The following is a 22646-nucleotide window of genomic DNA, read 5'->3' as shown; positions in this document are numbered from 1 at the left end:
CCAAATTGTCCTAGTCCAAAAGGGCTCAAAAGGCTCAGAGGGGCTCAGATTCCAGGCGGGCTCAATCACGCCCAAGGAAGGCAGCCAGAGGAACCGCTTCCAAGGCGGTCTCCTCATGACTTTAAGCTCTCTCTCTCCGCATCCGCGGTTGGTGGCAGACTCTCTCGCCTTGGCGACATTTAGCTGCCACAGGTCACAGACCGGTGGGTGAGAGACGTTGTGTCTCACGTGTACAGGATAGAGTTCTGTTCTCGGCCTCCGGCTCGATTCTTCAGAACTTCCCCACCTACCCACCGAGCCGATGCTCTTCTGCAGGCAGAAGGAGTGGTAATTCCTGTTCCTCTTCAGGAACAAGACACGGTTTTTCCTCCAATCTGATTGTGGGGGACCTAAAACTGCTCAACAAGCACGTGAAGGCCAGGCGGTTCCGGATGGCATCCCTCCGCTCCGTCATTGCCTCAATGTCTCAAGGAGATTTCCTAGCATCAGTAGACATCAGGATGCTTATCTCCACGTGCCGATTGCTCCAGAGCACCGGTGTTGGCTACGTTTCGTTATTGAAGACGAGCATCTTCAGTTCGTAGCCCTGCCCTTCGGTCTGGCGACAGCCCCACGGCTTTTCACCAAGTTCATGGCAGCAATGGGAGTAGTCCTGCACTCTCAGGGTCAATCTGTGATCCCTTACTTGGACGATCTACTTGTCAAGGCACCCTCTCAAGAGGCATGCCAACACAGCCTGAACGTGGCGCTGGAGACTCTCCAGAGTTTCGGGTGGATCATAAACCTTTCAAAGTTAGATCTGACACCGACCCAATCGCTGACATATCTTGGCATGGAGCTTCACACTCTCTCAGCGATAGTGCAGCTCCCGCTGAACATACAGCGTTCACTACAGACGGGGGTGCAGTCTCTCCTTCAAGGCCAGTCACACCCCTTAAGACGCCTCATGCAGAGGCAGTCCCTTTCGCGCAGTTTCATCTGCGTCCACTTCTATAGGACATTCTTCGCCAATGGGATGGGAAGTCGACGTCCCTAGACAGGAACGTACCCCTTTCTCAGACGGGCAAGGACTCTCTTCAGAGGAGTCCACCCTTCAGATCAATGTTCTGGAAATCTGGGCAGGGTATCTTGTCCTGCAAACCTTCCAGCAGAGGCTGGAAGGCAAACAGATCCGAATTCAGTCGGACAACTTCGCAGCGGTGGCTTACATCAACCACCAAGGCGGAACACGCAGTCGCCAAGCCTCCCAGGAAGTCCGGCGGATTCTGATGTGGGTGGAAGACAGAGCATACACCATATCCGCAGTTCACATCCCGGGCGTAGAAAACTGGGAAGCAGACTTCCTCAGTCGCCAGGGCATGGACGCAGGGGAATGGTCTCTGCACCCGGACGGGTTTCAAGAAATCTGTAGCCGCTGGGGGAGGCCGGACGTCGACCTACTGGCGTCTCGGCACAACAACAAGGGCCCGATTTTCATGGCGCGGTCTCACGATCAAAGAGCTCTGGCGGCAGGCGCCTTAGTTCAGGATTGGTCGCAGTTCCAGCTACCCTATGTGTTTCCCCCTCTGGCACTGTTGCCCAGAGGGTTACGCAAGATCAGCTCCGATTGCCGCCGCGCCATCCTTGTCGCCCCAGACTGGCCGAGGAGGTCGTGGTACCTGCATCTGTGGCATCTCACGGTCGGCCGACCGTGGGCACTACCAGACCGGCCAGAATTACTGTCCCAAGGGCCGTTCTTTCCATCTGAATTCTACAGCCCTGAACCTGACTGTGTGGCCATTGAGTCCTGGATCCTAGCGTCTTCAGGATTATCTCAAGACGTCATTGTCACCATGAGACGGGCTAGGAAGCCGACGTCTGCCAAGATCTACCACAAGACGTGGAAGATATTCTTATCTTAGTGCTCTGCTCAGGGAGTGTCTCCCTGGACATTTGCATTGCCTACTTTTCCTTCCTTCCTGCAATCTGGTTTGGGAAAAGGTTTGTCGCTCGGCTCCCTTAACGGACGAGTCCCAGCGCTGTCTGTATTCTTTCAGAAGCGCATAGTACGACTTCCTCAGGTACGCACGTTCCTGCAGGGGGTTTGTCTCATTGTCCCTCCGTACAAGAGGCCGTTAGACCCATGGGATCTGAACAGGGTACTAATTGCTCTCCAGGAGCCGCCCTTTGAGCCTCTGAGGGATGTTTCACTTCTCGACTTTCACAGAAAGCGGCTTTTTTGGTAGCGGTCACGTCTCTTCAGAGAGTGTCCGAGCTAGCAGCGCGGTCATCCAAAGCTCCCTTCCTGGTGTTTCACCAAGACAAGGTAGTGCTGCGCCTGATTCCGGGGGTTCTCCCTAAGGTGGTACCCCCCTTTTCATCTCAGTCAGGATATCTCATTACCTTCCTTTTGTCCTCATCCAGTTCATCGATATGAATTGGATTTGCATTTGTTGGATCTGATGAGAGCGCTCAGAATCTACATTTCCCGCACGGCGCCCCTGCGCCGCTCGGATGCACTCTTTGTACTTGTCGCTGGTTAGCGCAAAGGGTCGCAGGCTTCCAAATCCACCCTGGCTCGATGGATCAAGGAACCAATTCTTGAAGCCTACCGTTCTGCTGGGCTTCCGGTTCCATCAGGGCTGAAGGCCCATTCTACCAGAGCCGTGGGTGCGTCCTGGACATTATGGCACCAGGCTACGGCTCAGCAGGTGTGCCAGGCGGCTACCTGGGCGAGTCTGCACACCTTCACCAAGCGTTATCAGGTGCATGCCTACGCTTAGGCGGATGCCAGCCTCAGTAGAAGAGTCCTGCAGGCGGCGGTTGCCTCCATGTAGGGAAGGGCTGTTTTTACAGTCCAAACTTGAGGTATTAATTTACCCACCCAGGGACTGCTTTTGGACGTCCCAATCGTCTGGGTCTCCCAATGGAGCGCCGAAGAAGAAGGGAATTTTGTTACTTACCGTAAATTCCTTTTCTTCTAGCTCCAATTGGGAGACCCAGCACCCGCCCCTGTTCCTTCGGGATTTTTGGTTGTTCGGGTACACATGTTGTTCATGTTGAATGGTTTCAGTTCTCCGATGTTCCTTCGGATTGAATTGTTTAACCAATTATTGGCTTTCCTCCTTCTTGCTTTTGCACTAAAACTGAAGCAGCCCGTGATCCCACGGGGGGTGTATATGCAGAAGGGGAGGGGCCTTACACTTTTTAGTGTAATACTTTGTGTGGCCTCCGGAGGCAGTAGCTATACACCCAATCGTCTGGGTCTCCCAATTGGAGCTAGAAGAAAAGGAATTTACGGTAAGTAACAAAATTCCCTTCTTCTTCTAGCTTCTATTGGGAGACCCAGCACCCGCCCCTGTGCCCTTCGGGCTGTTTGTTCTTTTGTGTACACATGTTGTTCATGTTGAATTGTTCTTTTGGTTCATGGTTTTCAGTTCTCTGAACATCCTTCGGATTGAATTTACCCTAGACCAATTTATAAGTATTCTCCTTCCTGCTTTTGCACCAAAACTGAGGAGCCCGTGATCCCTGGGAGGGTGTATAGGCAGAGGGGAGGGGTTACACTTTTTAAAGTGTAATACTTTGTGTGGCCTCCGGAGGCAGAAGCTATACACCCAATTGTCTGGGTCTCCCAATAGGAGCTAGAAGAAAAGGAATTTACGGTAAGTAAACAAAATTCCCTTCTTCTTTGCAGACCTAATGGACCACTCAGTCTGTACAAGACAGTAAACTACTTGCCTGTAGTAGGGTTCTTCATAGGTAAACACTGAGGACAGCAGCTTCTCTGCAGCATATCTGTGTTGCTGATCCAGCTGGTCATTCATTCCTGTCCAGTTTTGGTGTATTCGGTGTTAAGTTCTGTTACGTTTTTACGTTTGTTTTTTTTAGATGATAAAGGGTTGTTTCTTTGTCGCTCCTTATTGGGAGACCCAGACAATTGGGTGTATAGCTATGCCTCCGGAGGCCACACAAAGTATTACACTAAAAGTGTAAAGCCCCTCCCCTTCAGCCTATACACCCCCCGTGCTGCCACGGGCTCATCAGTTTTTATGCTTTGTGCGAAGGAGGTCAGACATGCACGCATAGCTCCACAGCTTAGTCAGCAGCAGCTGCTGACTATGTCGGATGGAAGAAAAGAGGGCCCATAACAGGGCCCCCAGCATGCTCCCTTCTCACCCCACTCTTGTCGGCGGTGTTGTTAAGGTTGAGGTATCCATTGCGGGTACGGAGGCTGGAGCCCACATGCTGCTTTCCTTCCCCATCCCTCAATTAGGGCTCTGGGTGAAGTGGGATCCTTTCGGTCTCCAGGCACAGGAGACCGTGCTCCATCCACCGCTCCTGAGGACCATGCTGGATAGGAGCCGAGTATCGTTCAGGGACATGGCCCTGCTACTTTGAGGTACTCTGTGTCCCCGTGGGGACCGCGCACAGCAACACTCCAGCATTGCTGGGTGTGCTAGTGCACCGGGGACAGCAGCGCTGACTGCGTTTGTGCCATTACACACTTCAGCGTCGCTGAGTGTGTTCGTGTAGGGGGACTGCCGCGCTGACCGCCGCTGCCATGGTTATCACTGCGGCGCGGCTGGGACTGTTAGTGCGCCGGGGACTTCCGCGCCGACCGCGCTTATACGGCGGCCGCGCTTATAACTCGAGTCCCCGGCTTTTGCGGCCTAGTCTCGTTTTCTTCCCGCCCCCAGCCCTGCCAATCAGGGGAAGGGCGGGACGCTGTACAGGACGGCAGCACTGAGGGCTGGAGCATGCTCCACCCCCCTCACTCTGCACAGTGGGGCACCAGTTCCCGCACTTTTCTGGGTCACGCCCATGGCTCCCTCCTCTCCTCAGGACGCCGGCAGCCATTCCTCTCAGCTCTGCTAACGCTGGAGAGGAGAGACAAGTTCAGGGAGACCCAGGCAGGAATTGTGGTGCCCACACAACCGCTTTGCGCAGGCGGTAAGCAGCACCTGTGGTGCTGGCCCCACTAGTGCAGAAGTGTACTTATAGATTATATGATTATAGACTATACTTTACACTGTGTGGTGCACTGTTGATTTTCTTCGGCGCTCCATTGGGAGACCCAGACGATTGGGTGTATAGCACTGCCTCCGGAGGCCACACAAAGCATTACACTAAAAAGTGTAAGGCCCCTCCCCTTCTGGCTATACACCCCCAGTGGGATCACTGGCTCACCAGTTTTCTGCTTTGTGCGAAGGAGGTCAGACATCCACGCATAGCTCCACTGTTTAGTCAGCAGTAGCTGCTGACTCTATCGGATGGAAGAAAAGAGGGCCCAGATAGGGCCCCCAGCATGCTCCCTTCTCACCCCACTTGCGGTTTGTAAGGTTGAGGTACCCATTGCGGGTACGGAGGCTGGAGCCCACATGCTGCTTTCCTTCCCCATCCCCCTGAGGGGCTCTGTGGAAGTGGGATCTTACCGGCCCCCAAACCCTGAGGCCGAGCTCCATCCACAGACCCAGAGACCCTGCTGGAGGAGCTGAGTACAGTCAGGGACAAGGCCCTGCAACGTTCAGGTACTCTGTGTCCCCGCACAGACAGGCCACGCACACTCCAGGCTTGCTGGGTGTGCTAGTGCGCCGGGGGCACTAGCGCTGCGCGCTCGGGTTAGAGTCACTGCAGCTTAGCTGAGTGATTTTATGTCTTGGGAACTACCGCGCCGGCCGCTCCGGGAGCGGCGGCGCCGCTGGGACTTGTAGTGCGCCGGGGACTCGCGCTGCCCGCGCTTTTACGGCGGCAGCGCTCATAAATCTAGTCCCCGGCTTTTGCGGCCTAGCTCTGCTTCGTTCCCGCCCCCACCCTGTCAATCAGGGAAAGGGAGAGACGCTGTTCTATAGCCAGCGCCGAGGGCTGGAGTCTTATTTACATACTCCAGCCCTCTCACTGGGCACAGTGGGGACGCAAGTTTCCCGCTCTTGGTCTCAACACGCCCAGGGCCCGCCCCTCTCCACAGGACGCCGGCAGCCATTCCTGCATGCAGTCTGGCTGGAGAACGGACACAGGCTCTGGGGGACTCAGACAAGGGACTCTGGCAACCACACACCCGCGTTTATGCGGGCGGTAAGCTGCACATAAGTGCTGGCCCCACTAGTGCCACAGTGTTATTTGGTGCATTTTTTCCCTGTACCATTATATATTTATATTGCACTGTACAGTCGCTTCTTGGCTTATACCCTACATTGCTCTGAGGAGACAACAACATGTCATCCGCAAAACGCAAGGGTGCCAAGGCACAGGCGGTATGCACTGCTTGTGCCGCATGTGGGGCTAATCTACCGGCAGGTTCCAATGACCCCCATTGTGTGCAATGTTCCATCCCTGTGCCACTTCGGCAGCCAGAGTCTATGGTAGTAGTGGCCCAGGCAGAGACGCCTGTGAACCCTGCCCCGGTGACGGGGACAGAATTTGCAGTTTTTGCTGATAAGATGTCTGTGACTATGACAAAAATCCTGGAAACCTTGCAGTCCAGGCCAGTTTCTCAGACCATGGACACTGCTGTGTCTATGCTCCCTGGTCCCCCTCAGTTGGAACTAATCCGTACTTCAAGGGGGTCCCAGGCATCACAGGCTGAAGACTCTGACTCTGATGACAGTCCCAGGCAGCCTAAGCGGGCTCGCTGGGAAAGACCCTCGACGTCATCACACTGGTCAGGGTCTCAGCGAGACGAGGCTCTGTATGAGGAAACAGAGGTGGGTGATCAGGAATCTAATCCTGACACCGCTCTCAATCTAGATACCCCTGATGGTGACGCTATGGTAAATGACCTTATAGCGGCCATCAATAGACTGTTGGATATTTCTCCCCCAGCCCCTTCAGCAGAGGAGGCAGCTGCACAGCAGGAGAAGTTCCATTTCCGGTATCCTAAGCGTAAATTGAGTACTTTTCTGGACCACTCTGACTTCAGAGAATCAGTCCAGAAACATCATGCTTATCCAGATAAGCGTTTCTCCAAACGTCTTAAGGATACACGTTATCCCTTTCCCCCTGACGTGGTCAAACGCTGGACCCAGTGTCCAAAGGTGGACCCCCCATTCTCCAGGCTTGCGGCTAGATCCATAGTTGCAGTGGAAGATGGGGCTTCACTTAAAGATGCCAATGACAGACAGATGGACCTTTTGGTTAAAGTCTGTCTATGAAGCTATCGGCGCGTCGTTTGCTCCAGCATTCACGGCCGTGTGGGCACTCCAAGCTATTTCAGCTGGCCTGGCACAGGTGGACTCTATCATACGTCCAGCAGTGCCGCGAGTAGCGTCCCTAACCTCGCAAATGTCTGCGTTTGCGACTTACGCTATCAACGCTGTCCTAGACTCTACGAGCCGTACCTCAATGGCGTCTGCCAACTCTGTCGTTTTGCGCAGAGCCTTGTGGTTAAAGGAATGGAAAGCAGATTCTGCTTCCAAGAAATGTTTAACCAGCTTGCCACTATCTGGAGACAGACTGTTTGGTGAGCAATTGGCTGAGATCATTAAACAGTCCAAGGGTAAGGACTCCTCCTTACCCCAGCCCAGATCGAGCAAACCTCAACAGAGGAAGTGGCAGTCGAGGTTTCGGTCCTTTCGAGGCTCCAGCAAGACCCAATTCTCCTCGTCCAAAGGGACTCAGAAGGAGCAAAGGAGCTCAGATTCCTGGCGGGCTCATTCACGCCCCAAGAAAGCAACCGGAGGAACCGCTTCCAAGGCGGCTGCCTCATGACTTTCGGCCTCATCCCTCCGCATCCTCGGTCGGTGGCAGGCTCTCCCGCTTTTGCGACATTTGGCTGCCACAGGTCAAAGACCGGTGGGTAGCAGACATTTTGTCTCACGGGTACAGGATAGAATTCAGTTCTCATCCTCCGCCTCGGTTCTTCAGAACCTCCCCACATCCCGACCGAGCAAATGCCCTTCTGCAGGCGGTGTGCTCACTAAGAGCAGAAGGAGTGGTGATCCCTGTTCCTCTGCAGGAACAAGGACAAGGTTTTTACTCCAATCTCTTCGTGGTTCCAAAAAAGGACGGCTCGTTCCGTCCCGTTCTGGACCTAAAGCTGCTCAACAAGCATGTGAACGCCAGGCGGTTCCGGATGGAATCCCTCCGCTCCGTCATTGCCTCAATGTCTCAAGGAGATTTCCTTGCATCAATAGACATCAAAGATGCTTATCTCCACGTGCCGATTGCTACAGAGCACCAACGTTTTTTACGTTTCGTGATAGGAGACGACCATCTCCAGTTCGTAGCTCTGCCTTTTGGTCTGGCGACAGCCCCACGGGTTTTCACCAAGGTCATGGCGGCAGTGGTAGCAGTCTTGCATTCTCAGGGACATTCGGTGATTCCTTACTTAGACGATCTACTTGTCAAAGCACCCTCTCAAGAGGCATGCCAACACAGCCTGAATGTTGCGCTGGAGACTCTCCAGACTTTCGGGTGGATCATCAACTTTTCAAAGTCAAACCTGGCACCGACTCAATCACTAACGTATCTTGGCATGGAGTTTCATACTCTCTCAGCGATAGTGAAGCTTCCGCTGGACAAGCAGCGGTCACTACAGACAGGGGTGCAGTCTCTCCTTCAGGGTCAGTCGCACCCCTTAAAGCGCCTCATGCACTTCCTAGGGAAGATGGTGGCAGCAATGGAGGCAGTCCCGTTCGCGCAGTTTCATCTGCGTCCACTTCAATGGGACATTCTCCGCCAGTGGGACGGGAAGACAACTTCCCTAGACAGGACAGTCTCCCTTTCTCAGATGACCAAGGACTCTCTGCAATGGTGGCTTCTTCCCACCTCATTATCACAGGGAAGATCATTCCTGCCCCCATCCTGGGCAGTGGTCACGACAGACGCGAGTCTGTCAGGGTGGGGAGCAGTTTTTCTCCACCACAGGGCTCAAGGGACGTGGACTCAGCAGGAGTCCACCCTTCAGATCAATGTTCTGGAAATCAGGGCAGTGTATCTTGCCCTATTAGCCTTCCAGCAGTGGCTGGAAGGAAAGCAGATCCGAATTCAGTCGGACAACTCCACAGCGGTGGCATACATCAACCACCAAGGAGGGACACGCAGTCGGCAAGCCTTCCAGGAAGTCAGGCGGATTCTGATGTGGGTGGAGGAAAGAGCATCCACCATATCCGCAGTTCACATCCCGGGCGTAGAAAACTGGGAAGCAGACTTCCTCAGTCGCCAGGGCATGGACGCAGGGGAATGGTCCCTTCACCCGGACGTGTTTCAGGAAATCTGCCGCCGCTGGGGGGTGCCGGACGTCGACCTAATGGCGTCTCGGCACAACAACAAGGTCCCGACCTTCATAGCGCGGTCTCGCGATCAAAGAGCTCTAGCGGCAGACGCCTTAGTGCAAGATTGGTCGCAGTTCCGGCTCCCTTATGTGTTTCCACCTCTGGCACTCTTGCCCAGAGTGTTACGCAAGATCAGATCCGATTGCGGCCGCGTCATACTCGTCGCCCCAGACTGGCCGAGGAGGTCGTGGTACCCGGATCTGTGGCATCTCACGGTCGGCCAACCGTGGGCACTACCAGACCGACCAGACTTACTGTCCCAAGGGCCGTTTTTCCATCGGAATTCTGCGGCCCTGAACCTGACTGTGTGGCCATTGAGTCCTGGATCCTAGCGTCTTCAGGATTATCCCAAGGGGTCGTTGCCACCATGAGACAGGCTAGGAAGCCCACGTCTGCTAAGATCTACCACAGAACGTGGAAGATATTCTTATCCTGGTGCTCTGCACAAGGAGTATCCCCCTGGCCATTCACGTTACCTGTCTTTCTTTCCTTCCTGCAATCTGGGTTGGAAAAGGGCTTGTCGCTCGGCTCCCTTAAAGGGCAAGTCTCGGCACTATCCGTGTTTTTTCAGAAGCGTCTAGCGCGACTGTCTAAGGTGCGCACGTTCCTGCAGGGGGTGTGTCATATCGTACCTCCGTACAGGAGGCCGTTAGATCCGTGGGATCTAAACAAGCTCCTTGTTGCTCTCCAGAAGCCGCCTTTCGAGCCCCTGAGGGATGTGTCACTTTCTCGACTCTCACAGAAAGTGGCATTTCTGGTAGCGGTCACGTCTCTTCGGAGAGTGTCTGAACTAGCAGCGCTGTCATCCAAAGCTCCCTTCCTGGTGTTCCACCAGGACAAGGTAGTGCTGCGCCCCATTCAGGAGTTTCTCCCTAAGGTGGTATCCTCTTTTCACCTTAATCAGGATATCTCCTTGCCTTCCTTTTATCCGCATGCAGTTCATCGGTATGAAAAGGATCTACATTTGTTGGATCTGGTGAGAGCACTCAGAATCTACATTTCCCGCACGGCGCCCCTGCGCCGCTCGGATGCGCTCTTTGTCCTTGTCGCTGGTAAGCGCAAAGGGTCGCAGGCTTCAAAAGCCACCCTGGCTCGATGGATCAAAGAACCAATTCTTGAAGCCTACCGTTCTGCTGGGCTTCCGGTTCCATCAGGGCTGAAGGCCCATTCTGCCAGAGCCGTGGGTGCGTCCTGGGCATTACGACACCAGGCTACGGCTCAACAGGTGTGCCAGGCAGCTACCTGGTCGAGTCTGCACACTTTCACCAAACATTATCAGGTGCATACCTATGCTTCGGCGGACGCCAGCCTAGGTAGAAGAGTCCTGCAGGCGGCAGTTGCCTCCCCGTAGGGGAGGGCTGTCTTTGCAGCTCTAACATGAGGTTTTTCTTTACCCACCCAGGGACAGCTTTTGGACGTCCCAATCGTCTGGGTCTCCCAATGGAGCGCCGAAGAAGAAGGGAATTTTGTTACTTACCGTAAATTCCTTTTCTTCTAGCTCCTATTGGGAGACCCAGCACCCGCCCTGTTGTCCTTCGGGATTTTTGGTTGTTTTTCGGGTACACATGTTGTTCATGTTGAACGGTTTTCAGTTCTCCGACGTTACTTCGGAGTGAATTTGTTTAAACCAGTTCTTGGCTTTCCTCCTTCTTGCTTTTGCACTAAAACTGGTGAGCCAGTGATCCCACTGGGGGTGTATAGCCAGAAGGGGAGGGGCCTTACACTTTTTAGTGTAATGCTTTGTGTGGCCTCCGGAGGTAGTGCTATACACCCAATCGTCTGGGTCTCCCAATAGGAGCTAGAAGAAAAGGAATTTACGGTAAGTAACAAAATTCCCTTCTTTGTCTATATACCCTCCTGTATTGCTCAGAAGAGACAACAGCATGTCGTCCACAAATAGCAAGGGTGCCAAAGCACAGACTTACTATGCTGCCTGTGCAGCATGTACGGCTATACTGCCGGCAGGTTCCACTGACCCTCATTGTGTGCAATGCTCGGCCCCTGTGGCACTTTCTCAGCCGGAGCCTCTGCTAGGGGTGGCCCAGGGAGAACCACCTGTTAACACTGTCCAGGTGACAGGGACGGAGTTTGCAGTTTTTACTGAAAGACTTTCTGAGACTATGGCTAAGATATTAGAAGCCTTGCACTCCAGGCCGGCATCTCAAGCCAGGGGCACTGTGGAATCATTGCCCCCTGGTCCCCCTCAGTGGGAACAGCAATGTCCTCCCGGGGTGTCTCATGGATCCCAGGGTGAGGTCTCTGACACGGACCGCAGCCCCAGACCGATTAAGATATCCCCTCGGCATCATCACAATGTTCAGGGTCTCAGCGAGAGAACTCTCTGTATGATGAAGCGGAGGTAGCTGATCAGGATTCTGATCCTGAAGCCGCTCTCAACCTTGATACTCCTGATGGGGACGCCATAGTGAATGATCTTATTGCTTCCATCAATGAAATGTTGGATATTTCTCCCTCAGCTCCTCCAGTGGAGGAGTCAGCCTCTCAGCAGGAGAAATTCCGTTTCAGGTTTCCCAAGCGTACAAAGAGTATGTTTCTGGACCACTCTGACTTCAGAGAGGCAGTCCAGAAACACCGAGCTTGTCCAGATAAGCGTTTTTCCAAGCGCCTTAAGGATACACGTTACCCTTTCCCCCCTGACGTGGTCAAGGGCTGGACTCAGTGTCCCAAGGTGGATCCTCCAATCTCCAGACTTGCGGCTAGATCCATAGTTGCAGTGGAAGATGGAGCTTCACTCAAGGATGCCACTGACAGACAGATGGAGCTCTGGTTGAAATCCATCTATGAAGCTATCGGCGCGTCTTTTGCTCCAGCATTCGCAGCCGTATGGGCACTCCAAGCTATCTCAGCTGGTCAGGCGCAAATTGACGCACTCACACGTACGTCTGCGCCGCAGGTGGCGTCCATAACCTCTCAAACGTCGGCATTTGCGTCCTACGCTATTAATGCTGTCCTGGACTCTGCGAGCCGTACGGCGGTTGCAGCCGACAATTCGGTGGCAATACGCAGGGCCTTGTGGCTGCGTGAATGGAAGGCAGATTCGGCTTCCAAAAAGTGCTTAACTGGATTGCCATTTTCTGGCGACCGTTTGTTTGGTGAGAGATTGGATGAAATCATCAAACAATCCAAGGGAAAGGAAACATCCTTACCCCAGGCCAAACCAAAAACACCCCAACAGAGGAGGGGACAGTCGAGGTTTCGGTCCTTTCGGGGTGCGGACAGGTCCCAATTCTCCTCGTCCAAAAGGCCGCAGAAGGATCAGAGGAACTCCGACGCATGGCGGTCTAAATCACGCCCTAAAAAGACCGCCGGAGGTGCCGCTACTAAGGCGGCTTCCTCATGACTTACGGCCTCCTCACACCGCATCCTCGGTCGGTGGCAGGCTCTCCCGCTTTTGCGACACCTGGCTGCCACAAGTAAAAGACCGTTGGGTGAGAGACATTTTGTCTCACGGTTACAGGATAGAGTTCAGCTCTCGTCCTCCGACTCGATTCTTCAGAACATCTCCGCCTCCCGAGCGAGCCAAGGCTCTTCTGCAGGCGGTGGGCATTCTGAAGGCAGAAGGAGTGGTGGTCCCGGTTCCTCTTCAGCAACAGGGTCACGGTTTCTACTCCAACCTGTTTGTGGTTCCAAAGAAGGACGGGTCCTTCCGTCCGGTTTTGGACCTAAAACTGCTCAACAAACACGTAAGGACCAGGCGGTTCCGGATGGAATCCCTCCGCTCCGTCATCGCCTCAATGTCCCAAGGAGATTTCCTAGCATCGATCGATATCAAGGATGCTTATCTCCACGTACCAATTGCTCCAGAGCATCAGCGCTTCTTGCGCTTCGTCATGGGAGACGAACACCTTCAGTTCGCGGCACTGCCGTTCGGCCTGGCGACAGCCCCAAAAGTTTTCACCAAGGTCATGGCTACAGTAGTTGCGGTCCTCCACTCTCAGGGTCACTCAGTGATACCTTACTTAGACGATCTGCTGGTCAAGGCACCCTCTCAAGAGGCATGCCAACACAGCATCAATGTTACTCTGGAGATTCTCCAGAGTTTCGGGTGGATCATCAATTTTCCAAAGTCAAATCTGACACCGGTCCAATCGCTGACATATCTTGGCATGGAGTTTCATACTCTTCCAGCGATAGTGAAGCTTCCGCTGGACAAACAGCGTTCACTACAGACAGGGGTGCAATCTCTCCTTCAAGGTCGGTCACACCCCTTGAGGCGCCTCATGCACTTCCTGGGGAAGATGGTGGCAGCAATGGAAGCAGTCCCTTTCGCGCAGTTTCACCTGCGTCCACTTCAATGGGACATCCTACGCAAGTGGGACAGGATGCCGACGTCCCTAGACAGGAACGTCTCCCTCTCTCAGGCAACCAAAGCTTCCCTTCGGTGGTGGATTCTTCCCACCTCATTATCGAAGGGGAAATCCTTCCTACCCCCATCTTGGGCGGTGGTCACGACGGACGCGAGTCTGTCAGGGTGTGAGCAGTTTTTCTCCACCACAGGGCTCAGGGTACGTGGACTCAGCAAGAGTCCTCACTTCAGATCAATGTTCTGGAGATCAGGGCAGTGTATCTTGCCCTAAAAGCGTTCCAGCAGTGGCTGGAAGGCAAGCAGATCCGAATTCAGTCGGACAACTCCACAGCGGTGGCTTACATCAACCACCAAGGTGGGACACGCAGTCGGCAAGCCTTCCAGGAAGTCCGGCGGATTCTGCTGTGGGTGGAAGCCACAGCATCCACCATATCCGCAGTTCACATCCCGGGCGTAGAAAACTGGGAAGCAGACTTTCTCAGTCGCCAGGGCATGGACGCAGGGGAATGGTCCCTTCACCCGGACGTGTTTCAGGAGATCTGTTGCCGCTGGGGGATGCCGGACGTCGACCTAATGGCGTCACGGCACAACAACAAGGTCCCAACATTCATGTCTCGATCTCAAGATCACAGAGCTCTGGCGGCTGACGCCTTAGTTCAGGATTGGTCGCAGTTTCGGCTTCCTTATGTGTTTCCTCCTCTGGCACTGTTGCCCAGAGTGTTACGCAAGATCAGGGCCGACTGCCGCCACGTCATCCTCGTCGCTCCAGACTGGCCGAGGAGGTCGTGGTACCCGGATCTGTGGCATCTCACGGTCGGCGAACCGTGGGCACTGCCAGACCGACCAGATTTGCTGTCTCAAGGGCCGTTTTTCCATCTGAATTCTGCGGCCCTCAACCTGACTGTGTGGCCATTGAGTCCTGGATCCTAGCGTCTTCAGGATTATCTCAAGAGGTCATTGCCACTATGAGACAGGCTAGGAAACCAACGTCCGCCAAGATCTACCACAGGACGTGGAAAATATTCCTGTCGTGGTGCTCTGCTCAGGGATTTTCTCCCTGCCCATTTGCCTTGCCCACTTTTCATCTCAATCAGGACATCTCCTTACCCTCGTTTTGTCCTCATCCAGTTCACCAATGTGAAAAGGATTTGCACTTGTTAGATCTGGTGAGAGCACTCAGACTCTACATTTCTCGTACGGCGCCCCTGCGCCGCTCGGATGCACTCTTTGTCCTTGTCGCTGGCCAGCATAAAGGGACACAAGCTTCCAAGTCAACCCTGGCTCGGTGGATCAAGGAACCAATTTTCGAAGCTTACCGTTCCTCGGGGCTTCCGGTTCCCTCAGGACTGAAGGCCCATTCTACCAGGGCCGTGGGAGCGTCCTGGGCCTTGCGACACCAGGCTACGGCTCAGCAGGTGTGTCAGGCAGCTACCTGGTCGAGCCTGCACACTTTCACGAAACACTATCAGGTGTATACCTATGCTTCGGCAGATGCCAGCCTAGGTAGGCGAGTCCTTCAGGCGGCAGTTGCCCACCTGTAGGACGGAGCCGTTACGGCTCTATTATGAGGTATTATTTACCCACCCAGGGACTGCTTTTGGACGTCCCAATTGTCTGGGTCTCCCAATAAGGAGCGACAAAGAAGGGAATTTTGTTTACTTACCGTAAATTCCTTTTCTTCTAGCTCCAATTGGGAGACCCAGCACCCGCCCCTGTTTTTGTATACACATGTTGTTCATGTTAAATGGTTTCAGTTCTCCGATATTCCTTCGGATTGAATTTACTTTAAACCAGTTTATAATTTTTTCCTCCTTCGGGCTTTTGCACCAAAACTGATGAGCCCGTGGCAGCACGGGGGGTGTATAGGCTGAAGGGGAGGGGCTTTACACTTTTAGTGTAATACTTTGTGTGGCCTCCGGAGGCATAGCTATACACCCAATTGTCTGGGTCTCCCAATTGGAGCTAGAAGAAAAGGAATTTACGGTAAGTAAACAAAATTCCCTTCTTTCACTTGTAGGCATCATGGGATTGCAGTGGGCAAAGCACCTCAGAAGTTCTGTGAAGGTCACCCTCAATGACATCAGTGACAATTCAGTAACTTGGATCCAAGAGAACTGTCACCTTAACAAGATAAAGACAGTAATGAAGTTGGATGGTGCGCCTGAAGCAGCGCCTGAAGCAGCGCCTGAAGCAGCTCCTGAAGCAGCGTCTGAAGCAGAGCCTGAAGCAGAGCCTGAAGTAGATGATAAAGACTTTGTGGGAACCGTAGAAATTACAAACATGGATGCCAACGTCTTGATGCACATGCGGTCTTTTGATTTCATGTAAGTGATTTCTTCTCACATACTATTTGCTTTGCATTGTTTGGTTGATACTCTTTAAATGTCTTGTTGCTGCTTTTCTCCAGACATTTGGATCCCTTTGGAACGTCTGTGAACTATCTGGATGCAGCTTTTAGGAATGTTCGGAATTTGGGCATCGTATCCATCACGTCAACTGACACTAGCTCTCTGTATGCCAAGAACGTACATGTGGCAAAACGTCACTACGGCTGCAACATCATCAGGACAGAGTACTACAGAGAGCTGGCGGCTCGAGTGGTCCTAGCGGCTGTAGCCAGGTCAGTGCTCAGTGGCTCAGGCGTGTTCTTCAGGAGGCTAAAAACTGGGCTAATCCAATTTATTTATCCAACAGGACCGCTGCTCGATGTAATAAAGGGATTGAGGTTCTGCTCTCCGTGGCTCTTGAGCACTTTGTGTTGGTGATAGTCCGTATTCTGAGAGGACCATCTTTAGCTGATGAGAGTGCAAAGATGATTAATAATCTGATTCACTGCCATTGGTGTGAGGAAAGAATCTTTCAGAAGGAGGGGAACATGATCGAAGGTATCATTTCAAGTTTATTAAAATAATTACTTTTGACATTTTAGTTAAAGGGAATTTGTCACCAGGGTTTTACCACCTAAATTGTCAGCAGTGTAATATACAGACCGAGACTTTGGATTCCAACAATGTGTCACTTACTGAGCTGCATGCTGTTGTGTTTTGAATCTCCTTCTGCTCATAAAAGTGATTTTATTTATTTATTTTTTTTTTTTTAAACACCTTTAGAATATTTGCCTAGGGTGCCATCTGGTCCGATGAGTTTCGCTGCTCTCGGTCCAGTGCCTTCTCTATTTTGTGCGATCACTGTCATACTGCCCAGCCCCATATGCATGACTCGCCCTGCGTGATTTAGAGAGGCCTCCATTGCTTTCCTGCGCATGTGTACTTCGATCTGCCTGGCTGAGGGCAGAACAAAGTACTGTATTGCACAGGCGCGAGAAAAGGCCAAAGACCGCACAAGCATGTGCACTACGATACGTTTGACCTGCCATCAGCTAGGAAGCTCAAAGTGCAGGAGTGCAATCAAGGCCTCTCTGTGAATGGCGCAGGAGGCGTCATGCACACAGGGCCAGGTAGGAAGTCAGCGATCCCACAAGATCGAGGAAGCGCCAGACTGAGAGCAGTGACACCCATCGGACTGGTCCGCCCCTTAGGTGAGTATTATAAAGGTGTTTTTTACGTTATACGAGGGGCTGCTGATAAGATGGCTTCATCCAGAAAGAAATGAGATAGGATGATGAAACTTTACATTTATTCCACATACTCTCCACTGATGTCAACACACTTCTTATATTGGTATTCCAAGTTCTGTAAGCCTAAAAAAAAGAAGGGTTTCTGTTGTGCCTCAAACCGGGCATCCGTAGCAGCCATGGCATCAGAAATGGTGTGAAATTTGGTACCCTTGAGGTCTTTCATCAGGTTTGGAAACAGATGATAGTCGGAGGGAGCTAGATCTGGTGAATAACGTGGGTGGTCAACCAGCTGGCAGCCCAGCTCTGCCATTTTTACCGTGGCCGCTTGTGCAGTGTGAGCGGGGTCGTTGTCTTGCAGGAACAAGATTCCTTTGGACAGCTTGCCGTGCCTTTTGGCCTTCAGAGCTGCCTTCAATTGGTCCAAAAGTTCAATGTAATACCTTGCATTCATGGTGGAACCCTTTTGAAGGTAGTCCACTAGCAGCATACCCTCCTTTTCCCAGAACACAGACACCATCACCTTAGTGGCTGATGTTTGCACACTGAACTTCTTTAGACGAGGAGAACCACTGTGCCTCCACTCTTTACTGCTCCTTGTTTTCAGGGTCATGCAAATAAATCCAGGTCTCATCCATAGTGACCAGTCGATCCAGGAAGTTCTTATCAGTCCGGAAACACTAAGAAATGGACCGGGAAGTTTTCACTCGCATGCTTCTCTGATCTGTTGTGAAACATTTGGGGACTCACTTTGCAGATAGCCTCCTCTTGTCCAAATGTTCATGGATAATGACACAAATACCTTCACGGGAAGTTCCCATGATGTCTGCTATTGCTTTAGCTGAAATTCGTGGATTCTCCAGTATGCGGTTGTGCATCGATGATCTCCGGAACAACAACCACTCTCGGTCGTCCAGGACGTTCCTCTTCATTGGTGCCGAAGTGGCCCGTTTTAATTTTGGCAACCCAGTTCTTAACTGTGGAATATGAAGGGTATTGATCCCCCAATGTCTGCGATATATCACCATAAATATCTTTCACAGACTTTCCTTGCAGAAACAAGAATTTTATCACTCCTCTGCTCTCAGTTGCTGTGAATATTGCATTAGACTCCGCCATTTTGTTTTTCCACGTGCGTAGAACACTGTAGCCATAAACAACAAACATAAAATGTTGAAAACGTTTATTAGATACATAAGTCTTTCATGTGATATAACATTTGTTACTATAGAAACAAAAAAGATCACAAAGCCAAAAACTTATCAGCAGCCCCTTTTACAGTGTGGCCTGAGCTCTTATATGCAGTATTCTAGAATGATGTATATTATTCTTATTATTAATTATTTATTATTATAGCGCCATTTATTCCATGGCGTTTTACAAGTGAAAGAGGGTATACGTACAACAATCATTAACAGTACAAAACAGACTGGTATAGGAGGAGAGAGGACCCTGCCCGCGAGGGCTCACAGTCTACAGATATATAAAACCCTACTAGTGGTGGCCGCAGCTTATAAGGGAAAAACCTGGTGACAGGTTCCCTTTTAAGAACTAGTCGTAAATGCATCCTACTAACTTTAAAAATGTTTGTCTCTGGAACATGCCACATAATGATGAGTGAACATCATATTCCCTGAAAACTCATGTATTGTGTTGATGCTAAATCCGTATGGCGTTGTGCCCAGTCATTGCCCATGGGCAGATGTCTTTTAATTATAGACAGTAGAGTAAATAACCTTAGAAGTCCTGTCCTAAAACTAAGACTCTAAATGATCAAATGTAAAGCTGATTAATATTATTATTTGCCTTCAAGCAAATCCTTACAAGCAGCTGCCCTGCGATTGCCAGTCAAGTATCCCAGGAAGATCTGCTGTCTTGATTGGCCCAGTGTGGTGAGTACCTGATATCATGTCACTGTACAGTCCGGGTTTATTAAAGGCCAATAGAACATGAAGCGGTCCTGACTTTTCCCCCACACAAAATGTGTGATATCTATATAAAGTATTCATACCCTGTGAACTTTTCTACATTATTATATTTTTTTTTTAACATTACAATCCCATACTTTAAATATATTTTATTGGCATTTTATGTGATATACCAACACTAAGTAATACATATTTGTGACTTGTAACGGAAATTATACATAGTTTTCTAATTATTTGAAACATATAAATCTGAAAATCGTGACGTGCATTTGTATTCAGCCCCCTAAGGGGTACTTCTCACATAGCGAGATCGCTGCTGAGTCACATTTTTTGTGACGCACCAGTGACCTCATTAGCGATCTGTGTGTGACACTGAGCAGCGATCTGGCCCCTTATTTTTTGGACGTTGCTCTCCCGCTGTGAAGCACACATCGCTGTGTTTAACAGCGAGAGAGCAACAATCTGAATGTGCAGGGAGCTGGCTTCTGACAGCCTGCGGTAAGCTGTAACCAAGGTAAATATCGGGTAACCAAGCGAAGTGCTTTGCTTGGTTACCTGATATTTACCTTGGTTACTAGCGTACGCCGCTCTCAGGCTGCCAGTGCCGGCTCCCTGCACACGTAGCCAGAGTACACATCGGGTACATAAGCAAAGCGGTTTGCTTATTAACCCAATGTGTACTCTGGCTAGGAGTGCAGGGAGCCAGCGCTAAGCGGTGTGCGCTGGTAACCAATGTAAATATCGGGTAACCAAGCGAAGTGCTTTGCTTGGTTACCCGATATTTACCTTAGTTACCAAGCGCAGCATCGCTTCCACGCGTCGCTGGGGGTTGGTCACTGGTCGCTGGTGAGATCTGCCTGATTGACAGCTCACCAGCGACCATGCAGTGACGCACTAGCGATCCTGACCAGGTCAGATCGCTGGTGGGATCGCTGGAGTGTCGCTAAAGTGTGACGGTACCCTAAGTCAATACTTGGTAGGACCACCTTTCGCTGCAGTTACTGCTGCAAGTCTTCTAGGAAATGCCTCTAACAGCTTTGCACATCAAGAAGCTTTTTACCCATTCTTTTTTTCAAACTAGCTCAGTGACATTGGATAGAGAGCGTCTGTGAGCAGCAATTTTAAAGTCTTGTCAAAGATTCTGAATGGGATTTGGGTCTGGACTGTAACTGGGCCAGTGACACACATGAATATGCTTTGATCTAAACCATCCGTTGTAGCTTTGGCAGTATAATTAGGGTCATTGTCCTGCTGGGAGGGGAAACTACATCACAGTCTCAAGTCTCACTGAGAGCTATTTCTTTTTCTTCAGCGCTCTATTGGGAGACCCAGACGATTGGGGTATAGCTACTGCCCTCTGGAGGCCACACAAAGCACTACATTAAAAGTGCAAGGCCCCTCCCCCTCTGGCTATACCCCCCCGTGGTATCACGGGTTCTCCAGTTTTAGCTTTGTGTGCGAAGGAGGTCAGACATTCCATGCATAGCTCCACAGATTTTAGTCAGCAGTAGCTGCTGACTATGTCGGATGGAAGAAAAGAGGACACATATAGTGTTCCCAGCATGCTCCCTTCTCACCCCTGGATGGTGTTGTAAGGTTGAGGTACCTATTGCTGGTACAGGGCTGGAGCCTGACATGCTGTTTTCCTTCCACATCCCCTTGTAGGGCTCTGTGGAAGTGGGATCCTGCCGGCCTCTCAGCTCTGATGCCGGGCTCCATCCACAGACCCATTAGAACCTGATGGATTCGGAGCAGGAGTACGATCAGGGACAGGGCCCTGCATCTTACAGGTACTCTGTGTCCCCGGCAGGCACAGACACACTCCGGGCTGGCTGGGTGTTATAGTGCGCCGGGGACCGCAACGTGGAGTTGGTGTCCCTACAGATTACTGGGGGATTGTTTGTGTTTGGGAACGCAGCGCCGACCCCCTCTGGACCGGGCGGCGCTGCTGTGACTTGTGGTGCGCCGGGGATCCGCCGTCCGCGCTTTTACGGCGGCGGCGGTTATAACTTTAGTCCCCGGCTTTTTGGGCCTAGGACGCCGGCAGCTCCGTTTCGTTCCCGCCCCCACCCTGTCATTCAGGGTAGGGGAGAGACGCTGTTCGCAAGCAGCGACGAGGGCTGGAGCCTGATTTACATGCTCCAGCCCTCTCACTTGGCACAGAGGGAAGCAGGCTTCCCGCTCTTGGCCAGGAACGCCCAGGGCCCGCCCCCCTTCCTCTCTCGAGACGCCGGCAGCCATTACATGCATGCCTGGCTGGAGGAAGGACGCAAGGCTCTGGGAGACCTGGACTAGGGGCTATCTGGCGACCACACACCCGCTTTTTAAGCGGGCGGTAAGCGATTTTTCTGTGCTGGTCCCTCTAGTGCCTCACGGTGTATCAGTGTACTGGATACAGTTATATAGATATTGTATTTCTTGCACTGTGAGGTGCGCTTCTGGCTGCATATCCCAGATCGCTCTGTGGAAGCAGCAACATGTCATCCTCAAAACGCAAGGCGGCCAAGGCAAAAAGGGCTGTGTATACTGCGTGTGCTGCATGTGGGGCTAATCTACCAGCAGGCTCTGATGACCCCCATTGTGTGCAATGCTCCGACCCGGTGCTGCTTCGCCAGCCGGAGTCAGGAGAGGTAGCGACCCAGGCTGAGACGCTTGTAAGTTCTGCCCCGGTGACAGGGACGGACTTTGCAGTTTTTGCTGATAATATGTCTGTGTCTATGGCAAAAATCCTTGAGACCTTGCAATCTATGCATGGGGCTCAGTCTCTGGGCACGGCGAGGCCTCTGTCCTCAGGTCCCCCTTACTTGGAATGTATCCAGCCCACAGGGGGGTCCCCGGCTTCACAGGCCGAGGATTATGACTCAGATGATGGCCCCAGCCACCCTAAGCGAGCTCGCTGGGAAAGACCCTCGACGTCTTCACACTGCTCAGGGTCTCAGCGCAATCAGTCTCCCTGTGATGTGTCTGATGAGAGTGATCAGGAATCCACTCCTGGAACCCCTCTCAACCTGGATACCCCGGATGGGGATGCCATGGTAGACGACCTTATCTCAGCCATCAATAGGCTGTTGGATATTTCTCCCCCAGCCCCTTCAGCAGAAGAGGCGGCTGCGGAGCAGGAAAAGTTTCGTTTCCTTTATCCCAAGCGTAAATTGAGTGCTTTGTTAGATCACTCTGACTTCAGAGAATCAATCCAGAAGCACGACGCTCACCCAGAAAGGCGTTTCTCTAAACGATCTAAAGATACGCGTTTCCCTTTCCCCCCTGAGGTGGTCAAGCGCTGGACACAGTGTCCAAAGGTAGACCCCCCGATTTCCAAACTTGCAGCTAGATCCATAGTTGCAGTGGAGGATGGCGCTTCACTTAAAGATGCCAATGACAGACAGATGGACCTTTGGTTAAAATCTGTCTATGAAGCTATAGGCGCGTCGTTTGCTCCGGCATTCGCAGCCGTATGGGCACTCCAGGCTATTTCAGCTGGCTTAGCAAAAGTGGATGCTATCATGCATCCAGCAGTGCCGCAAGTGGCGCACCTTACCACGCAGATGTCGGCGTTTGCGTCTTAC

At 52.0% G+C, this 22646-nt stretch overlaps 1 protein-coding gene across 2 annotated transcripts in view; it reads left to right on the top strand.

The window, feature by feature from the left end:
• Positions 1-22646, top strand: part of TRMT1L (tRNA methyltransferase 1L) — a 96759-nt gene that overhangs the window by 46997 nt on the left and 27116 nt on the right. For both annotated transcript variants that reach the window (XM_075328945.1, XM_075328946.1), the window contains 4 exons: positions 15596-15902; positions 15986-16198; positions 16273-16463; positions 18966-19044. In XM_075328945.1, coding sequence (XP_075185060.1) covers positions 15596-15902; positions 15986-16198; positions 16273-16463; positions 18966-19044 — 790 coding nt within the window. The remainder of the gene's footprint in view (positions 1-15595; positions 15903-15985; positions 16199-16272; positions 16464-18965; positions 19045-22646) is intronic.

This window comes from Anomaloglossus baeobatrachus, chromosome 11 (genome assembly GCF_048569485.1).
Source record: "Anomaloglossus baeobatrachus isolate aAnoBae1 chromosome 11, aAnoBae1.hap1, whole genome shotgun sequence".
NCBI lineage: Eukaryota > Metazoa > Chordata > Amphibia > Anura > Aromobatidae > Anomaloglossus > Anomaloglossus baeobatrachus.
The sequence above is the reverse complement of the archived record's forward strand: the minus strand, read 5'-3'. Positions and strand labels throughout refer to the sequence as shown.